The 23,511-nt window shown below is 51.5% G+C and overlaps 1 protein-coding gene and 1 long non-coding RNA gene across 2 annotated transcripts; both read left to right on the forward strand.

Moving 5' to 3' along the window:
* Window positions 1–520: 520 nt before the first annotated feature.
* LOC139436857 (uncharacterized) lies at window positions 521–2,776 on the forward strand. The gene is made up of 3 exons (XR_011646288.1): window positions 521–543; window positions 1,621–1,694; window positions 2,688–2,776. It is a non-coding gene; the product is annotated as an uncharacterized lncRNA (long non-coding RNA).
* An 849-nt stretch (window positions 2,777–3,625) lies between these two features.
* On the forward strand, window positions 3,626–14,135 carry SLC38A7 (solute carrier family 38 member 7). Its single transcript, XM_004482972.5, is given in 12 exon segments — window positions 3,626–3,747; window positions 4,086–4,264; window positions 4,266–4,412; window positions 5,041–5,239; window positions 5,436–5,580; window positions 6,377–6,475; window positions 7,105–7,162; window positions 7,366–7,480; window positions 8,771–8,918; window positions 9,466–9,665; window positions 10,970–11,024; window positions 12,087–14,135. Coding segments are annotated over 11 exon segments (1,392 nt in total). The 5' UTR covers window positions 3,626–3,747; window positions 4,086–4,141; the 3' UTR covers window positions 12,190–14,135.
* Window positions 14,136–23,511: the final 9,376 nt, after the last annotated feature.

Consider the following 23,511-nt stretch of genomic DNA (forward strand, 5'->3'; position numbering starts at 1 on the left):
AAATCAGGGCTCTGGACACCCATTTATCCATTCAACAAATATTTACTGAGATCCCACAATGCCACAAGAACTATTCTAAAATCTAGGCCCTGGGGTTATAGCCATGAACAATACTCAGTCCTCCCTTCCGTAGAAAAGACCAGGACTTGAGGTGAGGACCGTCTCCCCATGGACTTCAGTAAAAGAAACTCCAGGGTCACTGGCTGTGAGAGTGAGGACAGGCAAATGAATCGCTTTGGCGCACTGCAGGGAGTCTGGCTGAGACGCCAAGCCTCCAAATGCTCTTCGGGGGAGAAAAGAGCAGCATGGGGCTTGGACAAGAGGCGAGGACTAAAAGTAACAGGACAATCACGGGCGGGCTGGGCGGGAGGCTGGCTCAGGGCACTGCTGTCGGGTTGGGGACCCAGCGAGCCCGACTCTTCCAAGGCTGACGCCAGCGGCAAACTACAATTCCCAGCGTGCACCGCGGCCAGCCCAACCCGAGCGGTCAGGTGACCGAGGCTCACGTGTCTCCTCAACCGGCTCGAGAATGAAGCACTGAAGGTAGGTGGTAGAAGGTAGGGGTGGTGGAGGGTGGAAGCGGTAAATTCCCGACCCCCACCTACCCACCCACCGCGGCAGAGTTCGGGCCCACTCCCTGCGGAGCTCCGGAGCCCCGCGCCCTCGCGGCCCCACGCCCGCCTCCTGTCTCGCGGGCTCCGCCGTGCCTTAGCCCGGCCTGCCTCCACCCGGTCCTAGGCTAGTGTCCAGTCCCGGAGTCCCCACCAGTTTACTCCATAGTAACTTTCTCCACGCTTCAGGCCTGAGGACTGCTACCCAGTCCCGATTGCGCCCCGGCCCACCTCCCAAGGCAGCTCATCCCTCGTATTTCAGGGTCCCTTGGCGCCTCAGGCTGGCCTGGGGACCCACTCGGTGGGATCTAAGGGATCTGTTACAAAGCCTAACGCTCTGGCCTAAGGAGAGCATCGGACTCCTAGTTCCGGCTCTGACCACTGTGCTAGCCTCTTTACCTCTTTGGGCCGGTTTCCTTATCTGATCCGGGGTGCCATTCCATGATTAAAGTCAGAGCAGCCCAGTTCCCACCACCCCCTCCTGAGGCCAGCACAGAAATAGACTGAACTCTTCTCTCTGCTGACAGAAGGTTTTAAGGTAAAGTCTGGAGGAAGAAGAAAATGGTGCCAGAGAGGAAGTGAGGAAAACCTGATCACAGTTCTTAGGGAGAAGGAGCTGTAAAGAGCAGCCCCCTCCACTATAGTCAATCAGGTGGAAAGAACGGGTAAGCTGGAGACAATGGAGCTGAGTAATGGGGGGAGGGGACTGAAAGATCTTGGACCAACACCAACGCAGAGTCTGTAACACGAGGAGCCGCCACCCTGTCTCTGAGCCCATGAGAGAGTCAGGAGGCCACACCAAGCTTTCCGACTTTGAATGAGTCACCCTATACTCTATGTCTCTGTGACTATAAGGTGAGGAGAAGGGAGGAGGTTATCTCACAGTTCAGGCAGCACCAACTTTACGGGCCTCTCTCTGGAGCTGTGCTGGAACCCTGGTGGCCCCAGACTGCCTTCATTCCTCACAGACTTTGCCTCGGTTCTGCTTTGATTTTTGCTGAGTTGCTAGGTGGAGGGCACATTGCGTAAGAGGAAGCCCTGCGGCATGCGCCTGACCATTCTGGATTGAGAGCCAGCAGAAGGGTAATTCCTCTGGAGCTGTGTCCTCGCTTATATGCTTGGTGACAGATGTCTGCCAACTTTCCTTTTTACCTCCCAGTAGTGTAAGATTCCCCATTTTTTCCATCATCAGGAGAAGAAACAGGAAGCCCCTGACTACCCAAGGAGTCTTGTTAGCCATTCTAGACCCCCAGGGGGCTGAGGGCATCAGAGGCAATGCTGTGATGGCCAGTGATTGGGTCAGTCATTACGGCTAAAGCTTGTCAGTCCCCTTCTCTTCCCCATGAGCTATAAAAAGTAAACCAGGGAGGGACAAGTAGAGAGTGAAATGCAGAGTTTTGTATAAAGACCCTGGGTTCAGGGCTCCAAAAGAGGAGACTCTGAGGGAAGGAGTCTGTCTGATTTCAGTCATCTGTCTGATGACCAGTGAACAGCAGCTGGGGAAATCCACTGCTGGCTCCTCACTGCCATCTTTGCAAGCAGTTTTACTGAGATATATTCACATACTATACCTTCTATCCATACTGACCCCTGCCCTTTTAATCCAGGTCTCATGGGGCTCTTCTTCCCATTAGCTGCCCCACTGCCTTTGTGCTCATCGTTATCTCACCAGTGGCAGCAGACGCTAGTATTGGTCAGGATGCTACTCCCAGCTTGCTTGGGGCTGAGGATTCAGAGGCATAGTGGGAATGGGCAGCATGGGAAGGGGCATTTCATTAGCAAAAATGACCATTTCTTGAATGCAAAACCATTCCTATATCAGCAAACTCCTCACAGTAACCTATAATCAAAATGTTGTCATTATCTTCATTTCCCAGAAAAGGAAAGGGGGGCTCTGAGGATATGAAGTGACTTGCCCAAGGTCACACAGCTAGGAAATGGAGAAGTCAGGATTTTTACTTCAAAGTCTAACCAGCGCCCCAGAGCACAGCCCCTCCCTGCTCAGAGCTGCTCTGGATCCCTGGGGTGGGGAGGATGAGGTGGACTTGGCTCTTTAAGGCCATCCTTTCTCTTAAGGATCTCCGTGGCTATGAGCTGAGCCTTGAACATTTTTCAAGTCTGAGTTCCTCGGAGCAACTCAAGGTTCTGAAAAGAGGAAGCTTCTTCCCATTTTTCAAGGAAGAGGATTGTAGCCAAAGAAGTTGTAACTCAACTGTATTTACTCAGAGAGTGAATAGAATCATTCAGGTAAAAAGCTTCTTATCTGAATTCAGTCATGCTCAAAAGACAGTCTTGGTCCCAGGAATGGGGCAGGTACATGGATGCCATCGGTTCAGACAAACCTGGGTTTGAATCCCAGCTCCACCACTGTCCACCACAGGACCCAGAGTAGAGCACTGGGCCTCTCTGGGATTCCTTTTCCTCCTTGGCAAAATGGTGACAGGCGTACCTACTATGAGGATTGGATGAGATAAAGCATTCTGTCGCTGCAGCAATGGCAGTTGGTATTAACAATAAACTGGCACGTTCGGCCTCACAGCCTTGCGTTCTAGCCAAGGAGAGTAAGCCTAGTGCCCATGAAATGCTTAAACATGAGAAAATGCTGAGAGGAGACCAGCCTGAGCAGTGCTGGGCCAGTGGCTCCAAGGAGAGCTGAGTGAGTGTCTGAGGAAATGGGGAAGAAGTAGGACCTGAAAAGGCGGCTGGCAGAGGGGCACTGAGAGCATTCCAAGCACAGGATTGATGATCCATCGTTACGCAAGGACCCAAATGTGACTGTTATGGAGGCAGTAGGGAGGTGGGGGGTGGGCATTACTGTAGGAGAGGAGGGAGAATTGGCCAGAATTTAGACTCTGGGTTGAAGGAAGGTGGGCTGGTCTATAAAGCATTGAAACGTCCATGGTTTTTTATGAGACCTGCTCTTGGGATGCTGTGATGTGGAAGCAGGCTGGGAAGCCAGACAGATTTGGATCCAACTCCTGCTCTGCTACTTGCTCAGGTGATCCTGGGTCCATGACTTGACCTCTCTGAATTGATGACCATGAATGAAGCTGTCTTAAAGATGGAGTGAAATACGGCTGCATCCATGACACACCCGAGCCGATGCCTGGCCTCCCTCCGGCTCTAGTGCTGCCAGGTTAGTACCCCGAGTCTTTCACATTTATGTTTACCCTATGGGTCTGTAAGCCTGAAGCAAGTGGGATTTGCACCTGACATATTTCTGTATCTGCCACTTTACACCATGACACCCAGTGAGGTATCCTGCTCAGCAGCAGTCTTGTGTTTGAATCGTGGCCTCGCATTCCTGGGAAAGTTATTTCACCTTTCGTGCCCCACTTTCCCCTTCTCAGGATAACAGCAGTAGCCGCCTTTGTCCCACTGGGTTGAGAAGAGCCAGAGCCCGCAGGTCTCCCAGGATGGGAGCCCCACAGAGGCTGGGGCTGCCCTCCCACTGAGCTCTGGCTCTTCCCTCAGCTGTCCAGGGCACGCGGCTGTGAGGCAGAACCTGCAGGAAGAGGAGTCTTGGGGCCATGGCCCAGCTCAGCATCAACAGTGACCAGGGCGAGTGGGGCTGGAGCACGGATGCCGGGGAGCGGGCCCGCCTGCTGCAGAGCCCCTGTGTGGATCCAGCCCCCAAGGGGGAGGGGGTGGCCCCCCCCCGGGGGTGCAGGCAGAGGCACCACTTCCACCCTGGGGGCCATCTTCATCGTGGTCAACGCCTGCCTGGGCGCAGGGCTGCTCAACTTCCCAGCAGCCTTCAGCACTGCTGGGGGCGTGGCAGCTGGCATCGCGCTGCAGATGGTAAGGGCACTGCTTCGGGGGCAGAGATGAGGTTCAGGCGGTGGGTCTGGGCTCTTTGCCTCCAAAGGGAGCCTTGGATCTGGGATGGTCAGTTGGTGGCATGCATGCTGCCACCCTCCCCTCCCTTCAGGAGGCAGACATGATGAATCTATTCTAGCATTCCTTTCTCTGTATCCGGATGAGGCTTCTAAAGCCTCTCAGCCATCAGGGAAGTTTAAACATTAACTGCATGTTTAGTTACTCTATGTGTTACAGTGATTTTGTGGTTATATTTAAAAAGAGGGGACCCTACATAACAAAACATTTGCTTCAATATAATCCAGAGCAGGAGGGAGGGAGAATAGATAGAGATGGGCTCAGCGTTGGGTACTTGGGAGTCCATTCTACCATCTGTCTCAACTGTGAATGTTTGAAGTTTTCCACAGAATGTTGTTTTGTTTTTAAAGAAAATCTTAACCTGGCAGCCTCCAGTGACTTCTTAAAATTGTCCAAAAAAAATAAAAGAAAGAAATTGTCCTGTGAGACAAGCCCCAAGGCTGCTTTGGGCGTTGGCACCACAAGCGCTGGCCGTGGCCAGATGGCCGCTGTGGCCAGGCCTTTCCCACATCCCCTCGCGCTCTGCCTGCAGGGCATGCTGGTGTTCATCATCAGCGGCCTCGTCATCCTGGCCTACTGCTCCCAGGCCAGCAACGAGAGGACCTACCAGGAGGTGGTGTGGGCCGTGTGCGGCAAGCTGACGGGAGTGCTGTGCGAGGTCGCCATCGCCGTCTACACCTTCGGCACCTGCACTGCCTTCCTCATCATCATCGGGGACCAGCAGGACAAGAGTGAGGGTCCCCCTCAGGGCCTCCCTCCTCCCTCCCTGGGGATCCTGGGTGGAAGGAAAGGGCCCTGGACATCTGCCCGGGGCCTCGCCTGGGCCCAGTGTTCCTCTGGGAATCCTCGCTCAGGTGGACATCCTGAGCAGGAGGGCAGCACCCTGGGCCAACCTGGCGTGACACTCCCTCCTCCTTCCCTGTGCAGTTATAGCTGTGGTGGCAGAGGAGCCTGAGGGGGGCAGCGGCGGCCCCTGGTACACAGACCGCAAGTTCACCATCAGCCTCACCTCTTTCCTCTTCATCCTGCCCCTCTCCATCCCCAGGGAGATCGGCTTCCAGAAATATGCCAGGTTTGGAGGCCCCATCCTTGCATGGCTCAGGGCTCAGCCTTCTGGGAGAGTAGGAGCGGACAAGGCAGAACCAGGATTTGCAGGGCTTCGAGCATAAGATTTCTTCCTCTTCTGTCAGCAGCAAGGGAGACAGCAGCCCTTTGCATCAGTGAGAGGCTTTGTTCTAAATGTCTTTGGCAGAGAAGGCCTGGGCAGTGGTCAGGAGTGTGAAGACAGCCACTGGCCTGGGGCATGGCTGTCCCTGGGAGGGTGAGACTTTTGATTGTCTGGGATTGTCAGCTTGGCAGCATCTTCCCTGCAACTTGGCCTGCAGACTGCCTTCCTGGCCCATTCTGAAAAGTTGTGGGATTCCGGGCCCTTCTATCCTGGGCTGTTTCCAGCCTGTAAATGAAGAGGCCGCACTAAACTGTCTCAAAGGTCTCCTCTCATGCTGACATTCCAGGATTTGGACTCTGAGCCCTTTTGCACCCGGCATTTCCTAGCTCTAAAAGGCCAGACTCAGAGGAGGCCCCGCTTGCAGCCCTCAGCCATGGTCTCTGAGCCATGGAGCTGAACTAGCACTTTTCCTTGCAGATAAAAATGTCAATCTTGTCCACTTCACTGTCCAGCTCCCTCCTCACTATGGCAGGTTTCTTACTTCTCTGGCATCCCCTGAGTCCTTGCTTGGCATAGTGCCCTAGATACTCTGTAGACGCTGCGGCACTTGAGCTGAGGGTAGATACCCTGAGATGGGCACAGGAGAAGGGTAGCTGGGGACAGGACAGGACACGGATACTCAACCTCTCCTTCCTGGCAGCTTCCTCAGCGTTGTTGGCACCTGGTACGTCACTGCCATCATCATCATCAAATATATCTGGCCAGACAAAGAGATGATCCCAGGGGACATCTTGACCAGGTGGGTGAGGGCCCTCAGGAGACATCTGGGGTAGAGGCTGGCTACCTGGGCCCTCGGAGGTGCTGGGTCAGGCATCAGAAGGCCACCTGGCTGCCCTTCCCAAGGCTTAGTTCCCTGGGGCTTGGTTCAGTTTTTGCAAGAAGGGGGTGAGAGGTCCTGACCTCTTTTTGTAGGAGGGATGACTGAGAGCCAGAGCCCAAGACCTGGCCAGCAACATCCACAGATGAGCCCAGGGGAGTCTGGGCCTCAGCTTGTGGAGACAGCCCGGGGCTGATTGAAAGTTTTTCTAACTTGTGCTTACCGATTCTGTCTTCTATGTGAGGAAGATTCTGTTTTTTCTTTTCTTTTTTTTTTTAATGCCCATTTTTGAAGGGGACAAACCAGAAAAGGAAAAGCCCCAGTCTAGGGCCTCAGAATTCTAGATTTTTGCCCCAAAAGGGCCTTTCAAAGCCTTGGTGTACTGACCTGTGAAGTGGATGTGTCTCCTTCCCTGGTTCCCTGACTTATGTGGGTCAAATGTGTAGAATGCCGGTTAGTGAAGGGCGCGGGGGGCTGAGGGAGGAGGGGGCATGTGGGGCTAGGCGGTGGCTGTGAGGGGGTCCATAGGCAGCAGGTGTGTTTGTCCACAGGCCGACTTCCTGGATGGCTGTGTTCAATGCCATGCCCACCATCTGCTTCGGATTTCAGGTGCCAGTTGCGAGGTTCCCACCATCCCCGTAGCTCACCCCCCACCCCCACCCTGGGCTGGCACCCACATTCCAGGGGAGTCCTGGGAAGAAAGATGGAGTGGGAACCCCAGGTTTTGCCCTTTTCTCTGTCCCCAAGGACCTCCTCTGGAAATGGAGGGTGAGGTCACCTTCCCAGCATGACCGTGCCCTTCACCCTGACAGTGCCACGTGAGCAGTGTGCCCGTCTTCAACAGCATGCGGCGGCCCGAGGTGAAGACCTGGGGTGGGGTGGTGACAGCTGCCATGGTCATAGCGCTTGCTGTCTACCTGGGCACAGGTGAGTCTTCCCTCGAGGGCCAGGCTTAGGGTGCTCCCACTTCCCCTAAGTCCCCAAGTCCTCTGGCCAAGCTTTCGTGGGAACAGCCCTGCACTCCCAGCAAATCACACATTTCTAGGCATTGGCCTGGACTTGGGCTGGCTTGGGCTTCCTCTTGCCAAGGTGAAAGAGACACCATCATCCATCTGTTCAGCAGCCCTAAAGCAATGCCTCATGGGTGCCAGGAACTGTCCCTAGCATGGGGGATGCAGTGGAAACAAGGTAGACCTGGTCCTGCCCTCATGGAATTTACCTTCTAGCTGGGGAGACAGTCACAAAAGTAAATAATACAGAACGAATCAGGGATTCCAGAGAGTGACAAGAATCCTGACAGCAGTGGGACAGGAAGATGCAAGTGTGACTGGGTGGGTGACTTTGGGGTGTAGTTCACAGACAGCTCCTCTGAGGAGGTAGCATTGGGGAGGCCCAAATGATGAGAAGGAGCCAGAATACAAAGACTTGGGGAAAAAAAAACATTCTAAAAAGAGGAACCAGAAAATGCAAAGTCCCTGGGCTGGAACACAAAGTTGGTGGAGCTGGAGTGGAGAGCAAGCCGGGGGTGGTGGCAGGCAGGGAGCTCAGATGGTCAGCGCATTGTGAGGCCTGTTGGGAGCGAGGGGGGAAGGGTTCGGGGCAGGGGACTGGCTTGCTGAAGGATGGCTCTGGTTGCTCTGTGGAGAATGGTTTGGAGAAGGGAACCAGACAGGGAGGAGAGGAAAACTGGCCCTATGGTCTGCATTCCTCCCCAGGTGGTCGAGTGCGATGTGGCCAGCTCTGTTCTGGCCGGTGAAGACAAAGCCATGGACAGGAGAAGCAGAGCCTCTCTTCTCCCCGGGCTTGTGTTCCGGGTGGGGAGGCAGTCCAGAGACAAGTTTGTAAACAGAAGAGAGAAAACCGAGAAGGATGAGAACCCTAGAGAGAGTGGCTGGGGGTGAGGGGTTCTTGTAGAGGGGCTGGGCAGGGAAGGCTTCTCTGAGGAGAGGATGTATGAACCGAGACCTGAACGAGGCGAGGGCGGCGTGGTGATCCGGGGCAAACGGAGCGGTTAGTGCAGAGGCCTGAGACAGGAAGATGCGAGGTGTGTCCCGTATCAGAGGTGCCCGTGTGGTGGAGGCTTCCAAGGGGCGGGTGTCTGACAGCCTCGGGCCTCTCTCCAGAGCTGCTGCCGGCCTCCCTTCCCAATGGGGCACCTAGGTGGAGCCACACCTCCCAGGGCTTGCCCAGACCCAGCCCTCTCCTCTTCACCCACAGGCATCTGTGGCTTCCTAACCTTTGGAGCTGCTGTGGACCCTGACGTGCTCCTGTCCTACCCCTCAGACGACATAGCTGTGGCTGTCGCCCGAGCCTTCATCATCCTTAGCGTGCTCACCTCCTACCCCATCCTGCACTTCTGTGGGCGGTGAGCCCCTCCCCACCCTGCTAGGGTGTCCCCTCTTACCAGACCCCTCTCAGCTCTTTGGACATGGTTCTTTGGCCTTGCGTGGGACCCGCTTTGTAGAAGGAGAAACTGAAATGTACAGAAAAGTGTCACTGCTCAGAATGACCCCCCCAAGTACCCTGAGCTGGTCTCAGGGGCCCGCTTTGTCCCAGAGTCATGAGAACAGTCTATGGGTCTGTAGTCCAGATTATTTCCTGAGCTTTGACAGGGACACCCATCCTTCTGTGTGACCCAGACCCTTCCTTTTAGGGAGGAAAGTAGCGTCAGTTCCACATAGTGAGCGCCTTCTGTGCAAGGCGAGGCACTAAGTCCTTGACACTCACCGGCTTACCCAGTCCCCATGGCAACCCAGACGAGAGTGCCGAGAGTGCCGTGTGGCCCATTTCACAGGCTGTGAAACTGAAGCTCAGGGCTCAGGGCCTTCCCCACCGTCCACCCAGCCCGGTGTCTGGCTGCCGGGAGGTGGGGCAGGCAGCAGGGGCGCCGCTGAGCCCCTCTCTGTGAGCAGGGCGGTGGTGGAGGGCCTGTGGCTGCGCTACCAGGGGATGCCGGTGGAGGAGGACGTGGGGCGGGAGCGGCGGCGGCGCGTGCTGCAGACGCTCACCTGGTTCCTGCTCACCCTGCTGCTGGCACTCTTCATCCCTGACATCGGCAAGGTCATCGCGGTCATCGGAGGCCTGGCCGCCTGCTTCATCTTCGTCTTCCCAGGTGCAGACCCTCTCACATCCCCACAGCTCTGACTCCCTGCTTGCTCGAAGCCTGCCAGGACGATAACCACTAGCTTTTATTGCTCACCCGCCCCAGGCCCTGTGCCAGCCCCTGTCCAAGCATTATCTCCTGTAAGGAAGGCGGCCTTATTAGCTCCATTTTACAGATGAAGAGAGTGAGGTTCCTAGAGGGTAAGGCATTTTCCCAGAGGGTAACAAACACAGCTAGTAAGTAACCAGACTTTTCAATGCCAAGGTTGTTTGGTCCAGAGCCTATACTTTTCCTACCAGTGTCTCTTTTTTTTTAATTTTTTAAATTTGAAACAGAATTGTGATTTTATTTTTCCTCAGACAATATTTCCAAATACAGCATTATCATGATTCTTTTTTTCCTTTATTTTTTTTAATGTTACATTAAAAAAATATGAGGTTCCCATATACCCCCACCCCCATCACCCCACTCCTCCCACATCAACAACCTCTTTCATCATTGTGCAACATAGCAGGACACACAATGTCCAGCATCTGTCCCTGCAGTACCACCCAAGACAACTCCCAAGTCCTGAAAACGCCCCCACATCATATCTCTTCTTCCCTCTCCCTACCCTCAGCAGCTACCGTGGCCACTTTCTCCACATCAGTGCCACAATCTCTTCCATTACTAGTCACAATAGTTCCTTAGTAGAATATCAGTAAGTCCACTCCAATCCATACTCCATTCCCGCAGCCTGTGGACCTGGGGACCTGGCTCATTCAGCCCATTGCTACTCAGGGGTCAGTGGGGTCTGGTGGCAGCACCCTATGCAGATGTCGGGCGTCATGAATTCCAGACATGGGTCTGCTGCTGGATCCCTGGGACACTCTGGGCAAACCCAGGGCTGCAGATGTCCTGTCTGCCCAGCCATGGGATCCACCTGTTCCCAGCTTGTCTGTTCAGCACGCCACCTTAAAAGCCCTTGCCTCTTTCTTGGAGCAACGGGGCCATGCCTGCTCAGCAGTGCGCTCAGAGGGACCCTGGGGTGCAGCCACCACTGAGTCTCCATCCTATGCTGCCCCTGTAACTCTGAGGCATTCATGCAGCCCCAGGGGTGCTTGTTGTTTGCTGGCCACCCCCGGAGAGGGGTTGAGGGCAGATGCCAGGCCTCGGTGGTTGTGGAGTGAGGGGGCAGAAGTGGAGTATCTAGAGGAGGGAAGAGACCTTTCTCCATCTACTGCCACCACCTTTTAGAACATGGGAGCCTGGGGGAGGTGGATCCTGCGGGAGGGAACCCACACAAGCTCCCTGGGCCACCTCTTCTCTTCCAGGACTGTGCCTCATTCAGGCCAAACTCTCTGAGATGCAGGAAGTCAAGCCCGCCAGGTAAGGCAGGGCCATGGGTGCCTCTGGGAGGTGGTGGATTGGGAAGGGGCTTTAGGAAGACTTTAAAATAGGTAGGATCAAGAGACTTGGGCGCTCTTAAAAAAACATTTATAAATTTTTAAAAAATTACAGTTGTAGCAGCTCAAACACACTGAAGTACTTTAGAGAAAGCAGTGAAAGGCCCACTTCTCCCACAACCCCACTGCCCCCTACATCCTTCTCCAGAGACAGCCACTTGCTCTCTTTCACGAACCTTATGTCTTGGAGGGCATCCCATGTCAGCACAGATGCCTTTTTTTCATGTGTGAAGGTGTCCTGAATGTGACCATTCTTGTATACATGTATCTGGGTACATGTGTTCAAGGATTTGGGTAGGGTCGATTCCTAGAAGGACATTGCTGGGTCACAGGACATGCTCATTGTTTCCTCCCTCCAGCAGCGGTGAGTGGGCAGCTCTGGCCCCCTCCTCCCAGCTGCACTGTGTCTCCGACATTTTTGTTAGTCTGATGGGTGAAAAACAGTTCATTGTGATTTTAATTTACTCATTTCCCTGAATAGTAGAGTTCAGAACAGATTGCATGCTTTGGAAAAAAAACAAAAAAGAGAAAACTTTATACACAAGTAATACTTGTTCATTAGAGAAAACTTAGAAAATACAGAAAAATCTGAAAAAGAAAATAAAACTCACCCTTAAATCCAGGACCCAGTTATAACCCTCTTACTATTGTTGACACATATATTTACAGATGCCTGTGCTTTTCTTTCTCTTATTTAATGATCACATTCCAAGTACCCTGATTTTTACTCACCATCTTTCCCGACCTGCATTCCAATCCTGGTCCTGCCCTTGGCTTGCTGTGACCAGTTAATCCCCTTAGGCCTGGGCTCCTTACCTGTGGACTAGGACTAATATACCTGGCCCCAGGTGGCAAAGTCCTTGGGAAGGGAGGGAGTACTCTCCAACCAGGAGGCACTGGCAGAAGTAATTGCTGTAATTAACTGATGTATCAGAGTCGTGGGACGGAATAATTGACCAGGCCCCTCTCGCCCTCCACCCCACAGCTGGTGGGCACTGGTCACTTACGGAGTCCTCTTGGTCACCCTGGGAGCTTTCATCTTCGGACAGACCACAGCCAATGCCATCTTTGTGGATCTCTTGGCCTGACCACTGGCTCCCAGGGAAGACACGGCCTTCACCGTTGGACCCAGGAACCCATCTCTTACACATGTGGGGCCACCCCAAGTCTGGCATCCTTCCTGACCTCGTGGAGGGACGTCTGGGCTTCGTTTTCCAGGGACAGTTCTGAGTGAAATCAGCCCACGCCTCTGGATGGCTCCTGCCCAGCCCCCTTCCTGCTCCCCAGCCCTGGCAGTGCCATGGATGGTGGGAGGAGGTGGTGCATCACAGAAGAACCTCGCCCTCCCCGAACTCTCGGCTCCCCATTCCTGGAACCCATGGGTGAAGAGGGTCAGGAGGCCTTGGAAGAAAGGACCCACTGGAGAAAGACCATGGGCAAACAGCCAGTGGTCCTCCAGAGCAGCCTGCGCTGAGTAGGGGCTGTGCGCAGTACCGCGGGCTCAGGGTCTTGCTCCTGCCCACAAGCAGCCACAGCCCGTGGGGGCTTCTTCTGGAACCTGGCAGCTCCTGAAGGTAGCACAGGAGTCAGACAGGTGAGCGGAGGCGGGTAGGTTCAGGCCCCGTCCGCTCCCTGCTGGGCCCGCAGCGAGTCTGGTGGCCTCTTGCCCGTGGCCAGCCGACATCTCCCGGCCTTTTCGGGGCTCCACCCTGTCTCGCTCCCCAAACTGGGGGTCCAGGCTGGGCATCCGTCTCTCCTCCATCCCCAGGACGTCACCAAGTCTCATGTTTACAAACAGTGCCATCCCTGCTCTCTGAAGCCAGGGGCCGGCCATGCCACGGTGCTGGAAGTACTCCACTAGCGTCTCCCTCCAATTCCACACGGTCCCCTCTTCATCGGCACGAGGGTGGATGGCTAGAGAAATCCAGGAGCCTCTCAGGCTTTCCACGTGGCTGGGCTGCCCAGGATCAAGATGAACCTCTGACTTCATCTCTTTTAGTGATTGCTTCTCCCCCTCCCCTCCCCCCAGCCACCCCCAGCATGATGGCATAGTGAGAAAGAGGTCACCGACCATTGCTGGGCGACCCCAGCCTGGTCGCTCCAGCCTGGAAGTGTCCCTTCCAGTCTGGGTCTTGTCTGTTCTACCGCCACTGCCCCCTGCATTGTTCGTTCCCCGCCCCCCCCCCCCGCCCCCAGCCCATTTCTCTGTTTAGCTCAGTCTCTGGGGAGGGTGCCAGACCCCCCTCCCCGTCAGCGTCTTTGGCACCACCTGTGCCGCAGGCCCCGCTTCGGCGGCCTTTTTGTCAGTTGAGGTCACCCTGCTTCTTCCTGCAGGCAGGTAAGGAGGGACGCTGTTCTCACCCTCCATCTCCCCGTCCTGGCCACCTTGGCCTCTGAGCTGACCCCACTCACCCTGGCCCATTCCAGGCACCCAGCCAGGCTTCTTCCCCCGTCTGGAACGCCCAGCATTTCCTTGGCCCTCCTGCCCAGAACCTCTGTCCTGGGGATGAGAAGGACATTCCCCCACGCAGGGCCCCACACTCAGGGCATCTGCTCTAAGAAGCAGAGGCTGGTTGGAGGTGGCCCGGGCTCTGCTCGGGCCCCAGACAGGGTGAGGCGTCTTTCCTCACGTGCCCTCTGGGTGCCTGTCCTCCCAGCCCCTGAGCCAGCCCCACTCCTGCTCCTTTCCCTCAGCTTCCGGCATAGGACAAGCCCCGTGGGCACCCGTTCCTGACGAGGTTGTGTGCATCCATCTGGGAACCGATGGCCTGGCTGTCTGGGCTGCACAGCCACCAAGTGCTGCATTTCGGGAGAGGAGGGACAGCAGGGGGCTGGAAGGGGGTTCATTGCACAGGGTGGGACCCGTCAGGAGGGGAAGCCAGACCCTGGCCTCCTGGCCTCCTGACCCCACTTCAGGAATCCTCATCATCTCCTCCCCACCCTCCCTACCCGGGTATTTTACTGTGTTCTTTTTTTTTTACTGGCGCACACTTGGAGCAGGGAGCATTGTTAATAAAAGGGGACTTCGTGCTGAGCTACCTGGCCTGTGTCTGGTGCTGGGGCAGAGCCTGGGCCACTGGCAGGAAGGGCTGGGGTGGGAGCAGGGGCACCAGGTAAGGCCTTTTGGCTTCACCTCCTGTGGCGCCTATCTCAGATGGGCAGCGCCACACTCCCTGTACCAAGACAATCTTGCCAGTGGTTTTTTTTTTTTAAGATTTTATTCATTCATTCATTCATTCGTTTGTTTGTTTCCCATTTTTGAGCTCGCTGTCTGTTTTATGCTCTCTGTGTCTGCTTGTCTTCTTTTAGGAGGAACTAGGAACTGAACCCAGGACCTCCCATGTAAGAGGGAGGTGCCCAGTCGCTTGAACCACATCCTTTCCCTGCTTGTTGTGTCTTGTTCTCTTTCCTTGTTGTGTCATCTTTTTGCACCAACTTGCTGTGCCAGCTGGTCACATCAGCTCACTGTCTTGCTCATCTCCTTTAGGAGGCCCCGGGAACCGAACCCAAGTCCTCCCATGTGGTAGGCGGATGCCCGACTGCTTGAGCCATATCCGCTTCCCTGCCAGTATTTCTTGACACCTCCCTCTCCTCCACATCCTGTCAGCAGCTTCCAGAGTCCCAGCCCTTCCCCACTGACTTGGGAATTTGTCTTAGTCTCCAGGCCCACTGCCTCTGCCTTGGCTCAGGCCTTCACCACTTCTCCCCTGTGCCTCAGGTCTCCCCCGTGCCTCAGGTCCTTCCCTGGCCTCCAGTCAAGGAGTAAGCTTCAAACTCTGAGCACCCACCCCTCCATCTTTTTAGATGGAGCAGGCACTGACCATCCTGGCTGTGGAGCCAGTCACTGTGCACAGCCGCTGGCCAGAAGATAATCCTCAAAAGAAGCCAGCTCCACTCTGTCTAGTGGGGAGGACTGCGAATGGATAAGTGCTAGGAAGGGAAAATATGGCTTGTTATGTTTGGGGACCCAGAACTTTTCTAGGAAGGCTTCCTGGAGGAAGTGATGTTTGAGCTAAGCCCTGAGTGATGACTAGGAATTAAATAAGAGGGATGGGGAGACCTTTCCAGGCAGAAAGACCTGCATATGCAAAGGAAAATGACTTGTTTGAGGAGCTAAGAAGTTGATGTAGCTGAAAAGTCACCTGGATGTGGGAGAGCAGAATCCCGGAGAGTTTTCAGTGACTTCCCTTGGCCCTTAAGGTAAAGTCTAAACCAGCTCGTCTCCTGCCATGCTCCCCATGCCTGCTCCAGCCATACGCAAAGGACTTGCTTTCCAAGGAGGAAAGACTTCAGGAGGGCTGAGACAGCTTTGGGCCACAGCCTGCCAACGGGCTCAAGAGCCAGAGATGGGGTTTCACTTTGTCCCAGTGAACAGGCTCTTGGGGAAACTTGTTCGCCGGAGCAGCAGAGGGAAGGAAAGATTATGTCTGCGCCAAAAGCAAGCTCCAGTGCAAACAACCAGATTCCTCCATTCCACTCAAGATCCCCATCTTAATGCTCAACATACTTGGAAGTACTTAATCAGTGTAACTCCAGGGGAGCGGGGTCCTGTTTCCCTTCTTTCCTAACACGCTTCCTCTCTGCTCTGGTCATACTCCAAGGAGGATCAGGATCCCTGTGTGCCCAGCACACAGCAAGTATGTGCTCCATAGTCGTTGACCAAATGAGTGAATAGCAGCTAACAGTTGTTCTTCCATTGTGCCAGCACTTTACCTATGTTGAGTTGGAGACATCAACTCAGTGAAGAAACGGGACTGAGATGACGTACTTTGCCCAGGGTCACACAGGTACCACAGTTGGAGCCAGGCAGCCCTCATATACCAGGCATGCAGAAACAACCGAGCAGAGGTCTCTTCCTGCGCCAGCCTGATGACTTCTGGGAGCCCACACCTCCATGCTCGCCCCAGCATTGGGTGTTGGAATCCTTGGAACATTCTTCCCACCAACCCACAACACTTGATGGGATGCCTGCTGGCCAGTGGCAAGCTCCGGGCCTCTGCTTTTCCTATCTCTAAAATGGACATGACAATCACTGCCTTTACTTACCTCACAGATTAAGGGGGAACCAATGTAAAGAAATTACTTGAGGGAGCAGAGGTGGCTCAAGCAATCAGGTGCCTCCCTCCCACATGGAGGTCCGAGGTTCAGGTCCCAGTGCCTCCTACAGAAAAGGAAGACGAACAGACACAGCAAGTGCAAACAGCGAGGAGGTGGGGAGAAATAAAACTTGAAAAATAAGCTGACAGACCATGTTTACAAAAGAAATGTGAAAACTCAAGATTCTCCTCAGGAAGATAGAGGCTGGGGTTTCCCCACTATCTCCTGGGAGTCAGGGTGCTTTCCAAACTTTAGTGTGCATACAGATCACCTGGGACTCTTCTTCAAATACAAATGGAGGGATGCGGACGTGGCTCCACTGATGGAGCGTCTGCCCACCATATGGAGGGTCCAAGGTTCTGTACCCAGGGCCTCCTGGCTTATGTGGTAAGCTGGTCCACACGCAGTGCTGCCACGTGCTAGGAGTGCCGTGCCACACAGGGGTGTCCCCACGTAGGGGTGCCCCATGTGCAAGGAGTGTGCCCCGCAAGGAGAGCCTCCCTGCGTGAAAAAAAGCGCAGCCTGCCCAGGAGTGGTACCGCACACACAGAGAACTGATGCAGCAAGATGACGCAACAAAAAGAGACATAGATTCCCAGTGCAGCCTGATAAAGCAAGCGGATGCAGAAGAACACACAGCGAATGGACACAGAGCAGACAATGGGGGGGGGGGGGCGGGGAGAGGAGAGAAATAAATAACAAATCTTTTAAAAAACAAATAGAAATTGATTCCGTATGTCTGGGGTGGGGCCTGAAGTCTGCACTTCTGACAAGCTCCCGGTGATGCCCGTGCTCTGTCCGAGGACCACAGTTTGAGCAGTGAGGTGGATAGAACCAAAGGCTTTGGCCTCAGACAGACCTGGGTTTGAATCCTGGCAATGCCTCTCATGCTGTGGGAAGTCAGGTGAGTCAATTCACGTCTCTGAACCTCATTTCCTCTACTGTAAAGTAGGGGTGAAGTTGCCCACCTTGTAGATGTAGATATTACGACTCCAAGGACAAATGGCATCATCTGTGTGGAGTGCCCGGCAGAGCGCGGGCACTGGGTTCGCCGTTTCACTGAACTGGAAGAGGATGGAGGGTGCGGCTGCAGTTTCCTCCTGTGGTCACTAGAGGTCACCTCCACACAATTTCTGCACATGAAGATGGAAAGGCTGCGGGGACCTTAGAGGAGACAGCCCACCCACCCGCAGCCTGGTGCTGCTCCGGTACACCTGAGTGACACCCCTTAACTGGAGCAGGGCCACCTCTATATCATGGCCTCAGTCTGGTGGGGAGATCCAATCAAATAATCACAGAAACTGGTTGTGTAAGTAAATGTGTTTAAATGTAGAGCTAGATATTAGAAATCCAGACTTGGCGATAAATCACTGCTGTGATACAGTTTTGGTAGATTTCAGTAGGTGTGGAAGGAGGTCAGGGACTTGGAATCAGGGAGAAAACAGATACCTTGTCTTCCGAACGCTTTGAGTTCCCTGCGACAAATACATACAAAATTCAACTGTTGATAATTGCCCATTAAAAAGGAAATTGATGCATTAATTAAGGGAATGCTACCATCTGTAACAGTTTGAAATCCAGTCTCCAAGCTGAGACCACATTCTTCTTTAACTTTCTTCCCCTACACTCTTCTGCTTTCCTCCCTTCCTCAAGAAATAAATTTCACAAGAATCCCCATCTCAGGTTGCACTTCTAGGGATAACGCCTAAGTCCCCTCCCTTCCCCTACTCCAGACTCACGCTAGGAAATGAGAGGTTTGTTCCCTGGAGAAACTGGACGGGAAGGCTCCTGACTCAGGGACCAGTAGTTTGGTGGGAGGTGAGGGAGAGGCGAGGGGCTGAAAACGGGAGTTACGTGGAATCTCCATCTTGAGGTTGATGGGACTTAAGTCTCTCCTCTGCCTGATCCCGAAAAGCTGACAGCCAGGTTTATGTATGCTCAGTGGAAGATAGGAGGATCCATTTCAGGAAAAGCTGAATGACACCAGAGGAAAGACCTACAGGTAGTGCAGTGTGAAGGCTAGGTCCCTGCCTCCCACCCTGCTGTAATGGCTTCAGCCGACAGCCAAGCTGCAGCCAAGCACACCGTTAGCTTTTTAATGCCTGGCCCTTGGATATGAATGAGCAACCGGGGATCCCCAGAGAGATTTGAGAAGAGCTTCCAACGCGTAAGACAAGAGGCCTCCCCATCAAAAAAGACAACCCAAAAAAGGGAACTTGGAGCAAAAGGAAACTTAAAATACTAGGGTTTTGTTTTTCTTTTTCCTTTTTTTTTGGCCTAATGAAAATGCTTTACGGCAAGTGGACTTGGCTAAACTGATAGAGCGTCCACTTACCATGTATGAGGTCCAGGGTTCAAACCCAGAGCCTCTTGGCCCGTGTGGTGAGCTGACCCATGCACAGTGCTGATGCATGCAAGGAGTGCCGTGCAATGCAGGGGTGTCCCCCATGTAGGAAGAGTGTGCCCCATAAGGAGAGCCGCCCCACACAAAAAAAGTGCAGCCTGCCCAGGAGTGGCGCTGCACATACACAGCTGACGTAGCAAGGTGATGCAACAAAAAGAGACACAGATTCCTGGTGCCACTGATTAGAATGCAGGCAGACACAGAAGAACACACAGTGAATGGACAGAGAAAGCAGGCAACGGGGGGGCAGGGAAGGGGAGAGAAATAACTAATAAATCTTTTTTTAAAAAAAAATACTTCAGTAATAATTGAAGTGATAAATGTACAACTCTGCGATTATATCAAATGCCACTGATCATAACACTTTAGATGAAGTGTATGGTTTGTGAGTATGTTTCAATAAAATTGATAGAAAATAATTTCAGAAATACCAATAATTAATAATCTCTGAGAAATAAGGAAAATACTATATTAAACAAGAAAAGGATGCTTTGAAAAATAAAAATTTAAAGTATAATGGCCAAATTTTTAAAAAAATTTTAAGAAGAGTTGAAGATAGTTAAGAAAATCATCCAGAAATCAAAACAATAATAACAACAAAAGAGACAGGAAAGATAAGAAAATTAGAATTTCATCCAAAATTCAACATCCAACAGAAGATCCAAGAATAGAGAACAGAGAAAATGGGAAGCTGAAGGTGGAGGGGTGGGAAATCAAATAATTAAAATTTTCTAGAACTGAAAGACATAAATCTCCACATTTGAGTCAGTAAATTTGAATTTTCAGAGCTCCACTCATTCTCATGAAATTTTACAGCACTGGAAATAAAGAGAAACTCTTTAAAAGTTTTCTGAGCTTGGGTATTGGGGTGGTGATTGCTTTTGGACCACTGCAACCTAGGATTCAGTACCCAACTAAAATTTCAATCAATTGTGGGGCTAAAATAAATGATTCCAGAAAAGCAAAAAAAATTGCATCCACTGCAACCTTTCTTAGAAAGTCACTGAAGGATATGCTTCAGCAAAACAGAACTGTAAATCAAAAAAGATGAAGGCAAAGCATCCAAGGAAACAAGGTATCAGCCACAGAATGACCAAGGTTGTTCCAGAATGGCAGCTGAGCAGCTGGCCATGGTGGCCAGTTACGTTGGAGCAGATGGAGAGCTGTAGAACGAGAAACAATAAAACTAAGAGGTTATCTGATATGCCTAAGTATTTGGAATAACTGATAGACTTGTTGGAGCATTTGGGTAAGTACATAGATAACAAGCAAATGGAAAAGTATGGCAATTATTAACTATAGGAAAAACAAAAAAGGAAAGGTAATCATAGTAAACTACTTAGAACTGCAGTGAACAATATTTACATCGTCCTAATAATGTCTATACTGATTATTTAACCCCAAAAGTGATATTGTCATATAATCTCATGGGGAAAAAAGTGGGAGGAAGGGACTTCAGGGTGCAGGTATGAAAAAGCTAAATCATTATTCAATTATTAGTGCTTTTAATTTTTAAATCAAGAAATAACATTATAGGCACATTGTTTTAAAAATATTGAGATAAATGCCAAAAGAAACAGCTTAAAATAAATGAATCAGGGAAATATGTCTAGAAAGAAGTGGGCAGAGTTCTATCAAGATTTGATATGAACTTTTTAGTACCATTTTATTTTTAAAACTAGATCCATAACTAACTTGATTTTTAAGAAAAATAATTTTTTTAAAAATGAGAGGCAAAAATTGAATGTCTACTCTAGGCCATATTTCAATCCCAGCTTTGTTACTTATTATGAGACCTTAGACAAGTTATTGAAACTCTTTGGGCCTGATTTCCTCATCCATGTGTTATAAAATTTGTTATAGCAGAGACTGCCTGGCCCCCTTCCTCATTCTTCAGTAGTAGTAGAACTCCAGGTTTTTTACTGGGCTCATGGCCCCAGTAATAAGTCTTACATTCACCAGCTCTCCTAGGGGATAAGTATAGCCATGTGGCTAAGTTCTAGCCAATAAAATGGAAACACAAGCATCTTGCGGCAATTTTGGAAAACTGTCCTTAAAAAACATCTGACGTTGCTTGTCATTGTCTTTCCTCCATTCTGCTGCCTGGAATACAGATGTGATAGCTGGAGTTGCAGCCACTGTCTTGAACCATGAGAGTAAGGCCACGCTAAGGGATAACAGACAAAGTCTGGGTTCCTAAAGTTGCCTTAACAACAAAAAACACCTACCTTTCTCTCCAGAGAGAGAACTATATTTCCATCTTGTTTAAGCCACTGTTATTTTTGGTGTCTGTTATTGACAAATGGACTCTAATCTTCCAGGCCTTTGTAAGGAGTAGATAATATATGCAAAATGCCCAGCACATAGTAGGTATTTGTTATAAATTGAATCGTGGCCCCTTAAAGTCCTAACCTCTGGAACCTCAGAATGTGACCTTATTTGGAAACAGGGTCGTTACAGATGGAATAAGTTAAGATGAGGTCATCCTAGAGTAGGGTGGGCCCCTAATTGAACATGACCGGTGTACTTAAAAGAAGAGAAAAGACAGAAGACATCGGGGAGAAGCCTTTGTGACTACAGAGGCGGAGACTGAAATGCTGCAGCCGCAAGCCAAGAAACGCCAAGGACTGCCGGCAAACCACCAGACACCTAGGAAGAGATAAAGGATTCTCTCCTACGGTTTTCAGAGGGAGCACAGCCCTGCCAACACCTTGATTTTGAACTTCTAGTCTCTAGAACTGAGAGACAATAAATTTCTGTTGTTTTAAGTCACTTAGTTTGTGGCACTTTGTCATAGCAGCACTAGGAAAACTAACAATATTCAACGAGTTGATCACTCAATAGAAAAAATTTTGGACTAAGGTATGGAAAGGAGCAACAACAGAGTATTTAAAAGTTTGGTTTTTGTTATTGATTGTACACCTTGCATGGATTGTATGGTGTCTGAATCTTTAACAAAAAAACTAAGGTCTGGGGAAGCAGATGTGGCTCAAGTGATAGAGCTTCTGCCTACCATATGGGAGGACCTGGGTTCAATCCCTGGGACCTCCTGGTGAAAAAGAAGAGAAAGCCTGCCTATGTGGTGAGCCAGTGCCCGCATGGCAAGCCAGTGCCTGCATGGCAAGCTGAGGGCCCACGCAAGTGAGTCATGCAGCTAGATGATGATGCAACAAGATAGACGAAGGAGAGAATCAAGATAGAAACCAGGAACTGAGGTGGTACAGCTGACAGGTAACCTCTCTCCACATCAGAGGTCCCCAGGATCAAATCCTGGTGAATCCTAGAGGAGAAAAAGAGAAGACAAAAAGAAATAGATACAGAAGATCACACGGCAAATGGACACAGCAGGCAGCAGGGTGGGGGGAGGGAAGGGGAGAAAAATAAGTAAATAAAAAAAACAACAACTAAGGTTTGACTCCTTAGTTGTGTGACCTCAGGCAATAACTTAACCTCTTTGTTTTTGTTTGTTTTGTTTTTATTTATTTTATTTATTTCTCCCCACCCCCTCTTTCACATTTGCTGTGTCTAATTGTTGTGTGCTGGTCTTTTCAGGAGGCATTGGAACCAAATGCCGGAACCCAGGACCTCCGATGTGGGAGGGAGGTGCCTAATCACCTGAGCCACCTCTGCTCCCTGCTTTGCTGTATCTCTCATGTTTTCCTCATGTCTCTTGTTGTGTCATCCTGTTGCGTCAGCTCAATGTCTTTGCTCATCTTCTTTAGGAAGCACTGGGAACCAAACCTACCACATCTCCCATGTGGTATGCGGGAGCCCAATCGCTTGAGCCACATCTGCTTCCCAACTTAACCTCTGTGGACCTCAATTTCCTCAGCTACAAAATAGGGATAAGAGTATCACCTGAACTTTAGTTTTCTCCTCTCTTTCAGTTATCATTGCATAATAAACATCTCCAAAACTGAGTGGCTTAAAACAACAATTTATTTTCTCTCACAATTCTGTGGTTCAACCGGGATGAGCTGGGTGATTCTTCTGTTCCAGGTGTTGTTGGCTAGAGCGGCTGTCATCCAAGAACTCACTTGGGCTAGAATGCCCCAGATGAACCACTCACTTGTCTGGCAGTGAATGCCGGCCGCTGGCTGGAGCTCCACTGGCACTGTCAACTGGAACACCTACTCATGATCCCTCCATGTGGCTTAAACTTCTCACAGCATCGTGGCTGGGTTCTGAGAGTGAATGTTTCAGAGGATCTTGGTGGAAGCATTTTTAGCTTCAGGAGTCTCAGAAAGGCACCTCTCCACGAGTGAAGTGACAAAGAATTGGTGGCTATCTTTACCACATTGCCTGGAAAAGATGCATAAAATAGACATTCAAGGGTTGTTGGCAAGAATTATATGGGATTTGTGAAAAGTGACTTGCCATAATAAGAGATGAGTAAATGTTAGATTTTATGGTTGTTATTTTTTTTAAGGTCACTTTTGGCATCAAAAGTGTACCTTAGGAAGCAGACTTGGCCCAGTGGTTAGGGCATCCATCTACCACATGGGAGGTCCACGGTTCAAACCCCGGGCCTCCTTGATCCATGTGGAGCTGGCCCATGTGCAGTGCTGATGCATGCAAAGGGTGCCCTGCCACACAGGGGTGTCCCCCGCATAGGGAGCCCCACGTGCAAGGAGTGTACTCCATAAGGAGAGCCGCCCAGCGCGGAAGAAAGTGCAGCCTGCCAGGAATGGCACCGCACACACGGAGAGCTGACACAAGATGACGCAACAAAAAGAAATACAGATTCCCATGCCACTGACGACAACAGAAGCGGACAAAGAAGATGCAGCAAATAGACACAGAGAACAGACAACTGGGGTGGGGTAGGGGGAAGGGGAGAGAAATAAATAAATAAATCTTTTTTTTTTTTAAAGTGTACCTTAGGCACAACTTGCGCTGCAGCACACCT

The sequence above is a fragment of the Dasypus novemcinctus genome, chromosome 18 (assembly GCF_030445035.2).
Source record: "Dasypus novemcinctus isolate mDasNov1 chromosome 18, mDasNov1.1.hap2, whole genome shotgun sequence".
Lineage (NCBI taxonomy): Eukaryota > Metazoa > Chordata > Mammalia > Cingulata > Dasypodidae > Dasypus > Dasypus novemcinctus.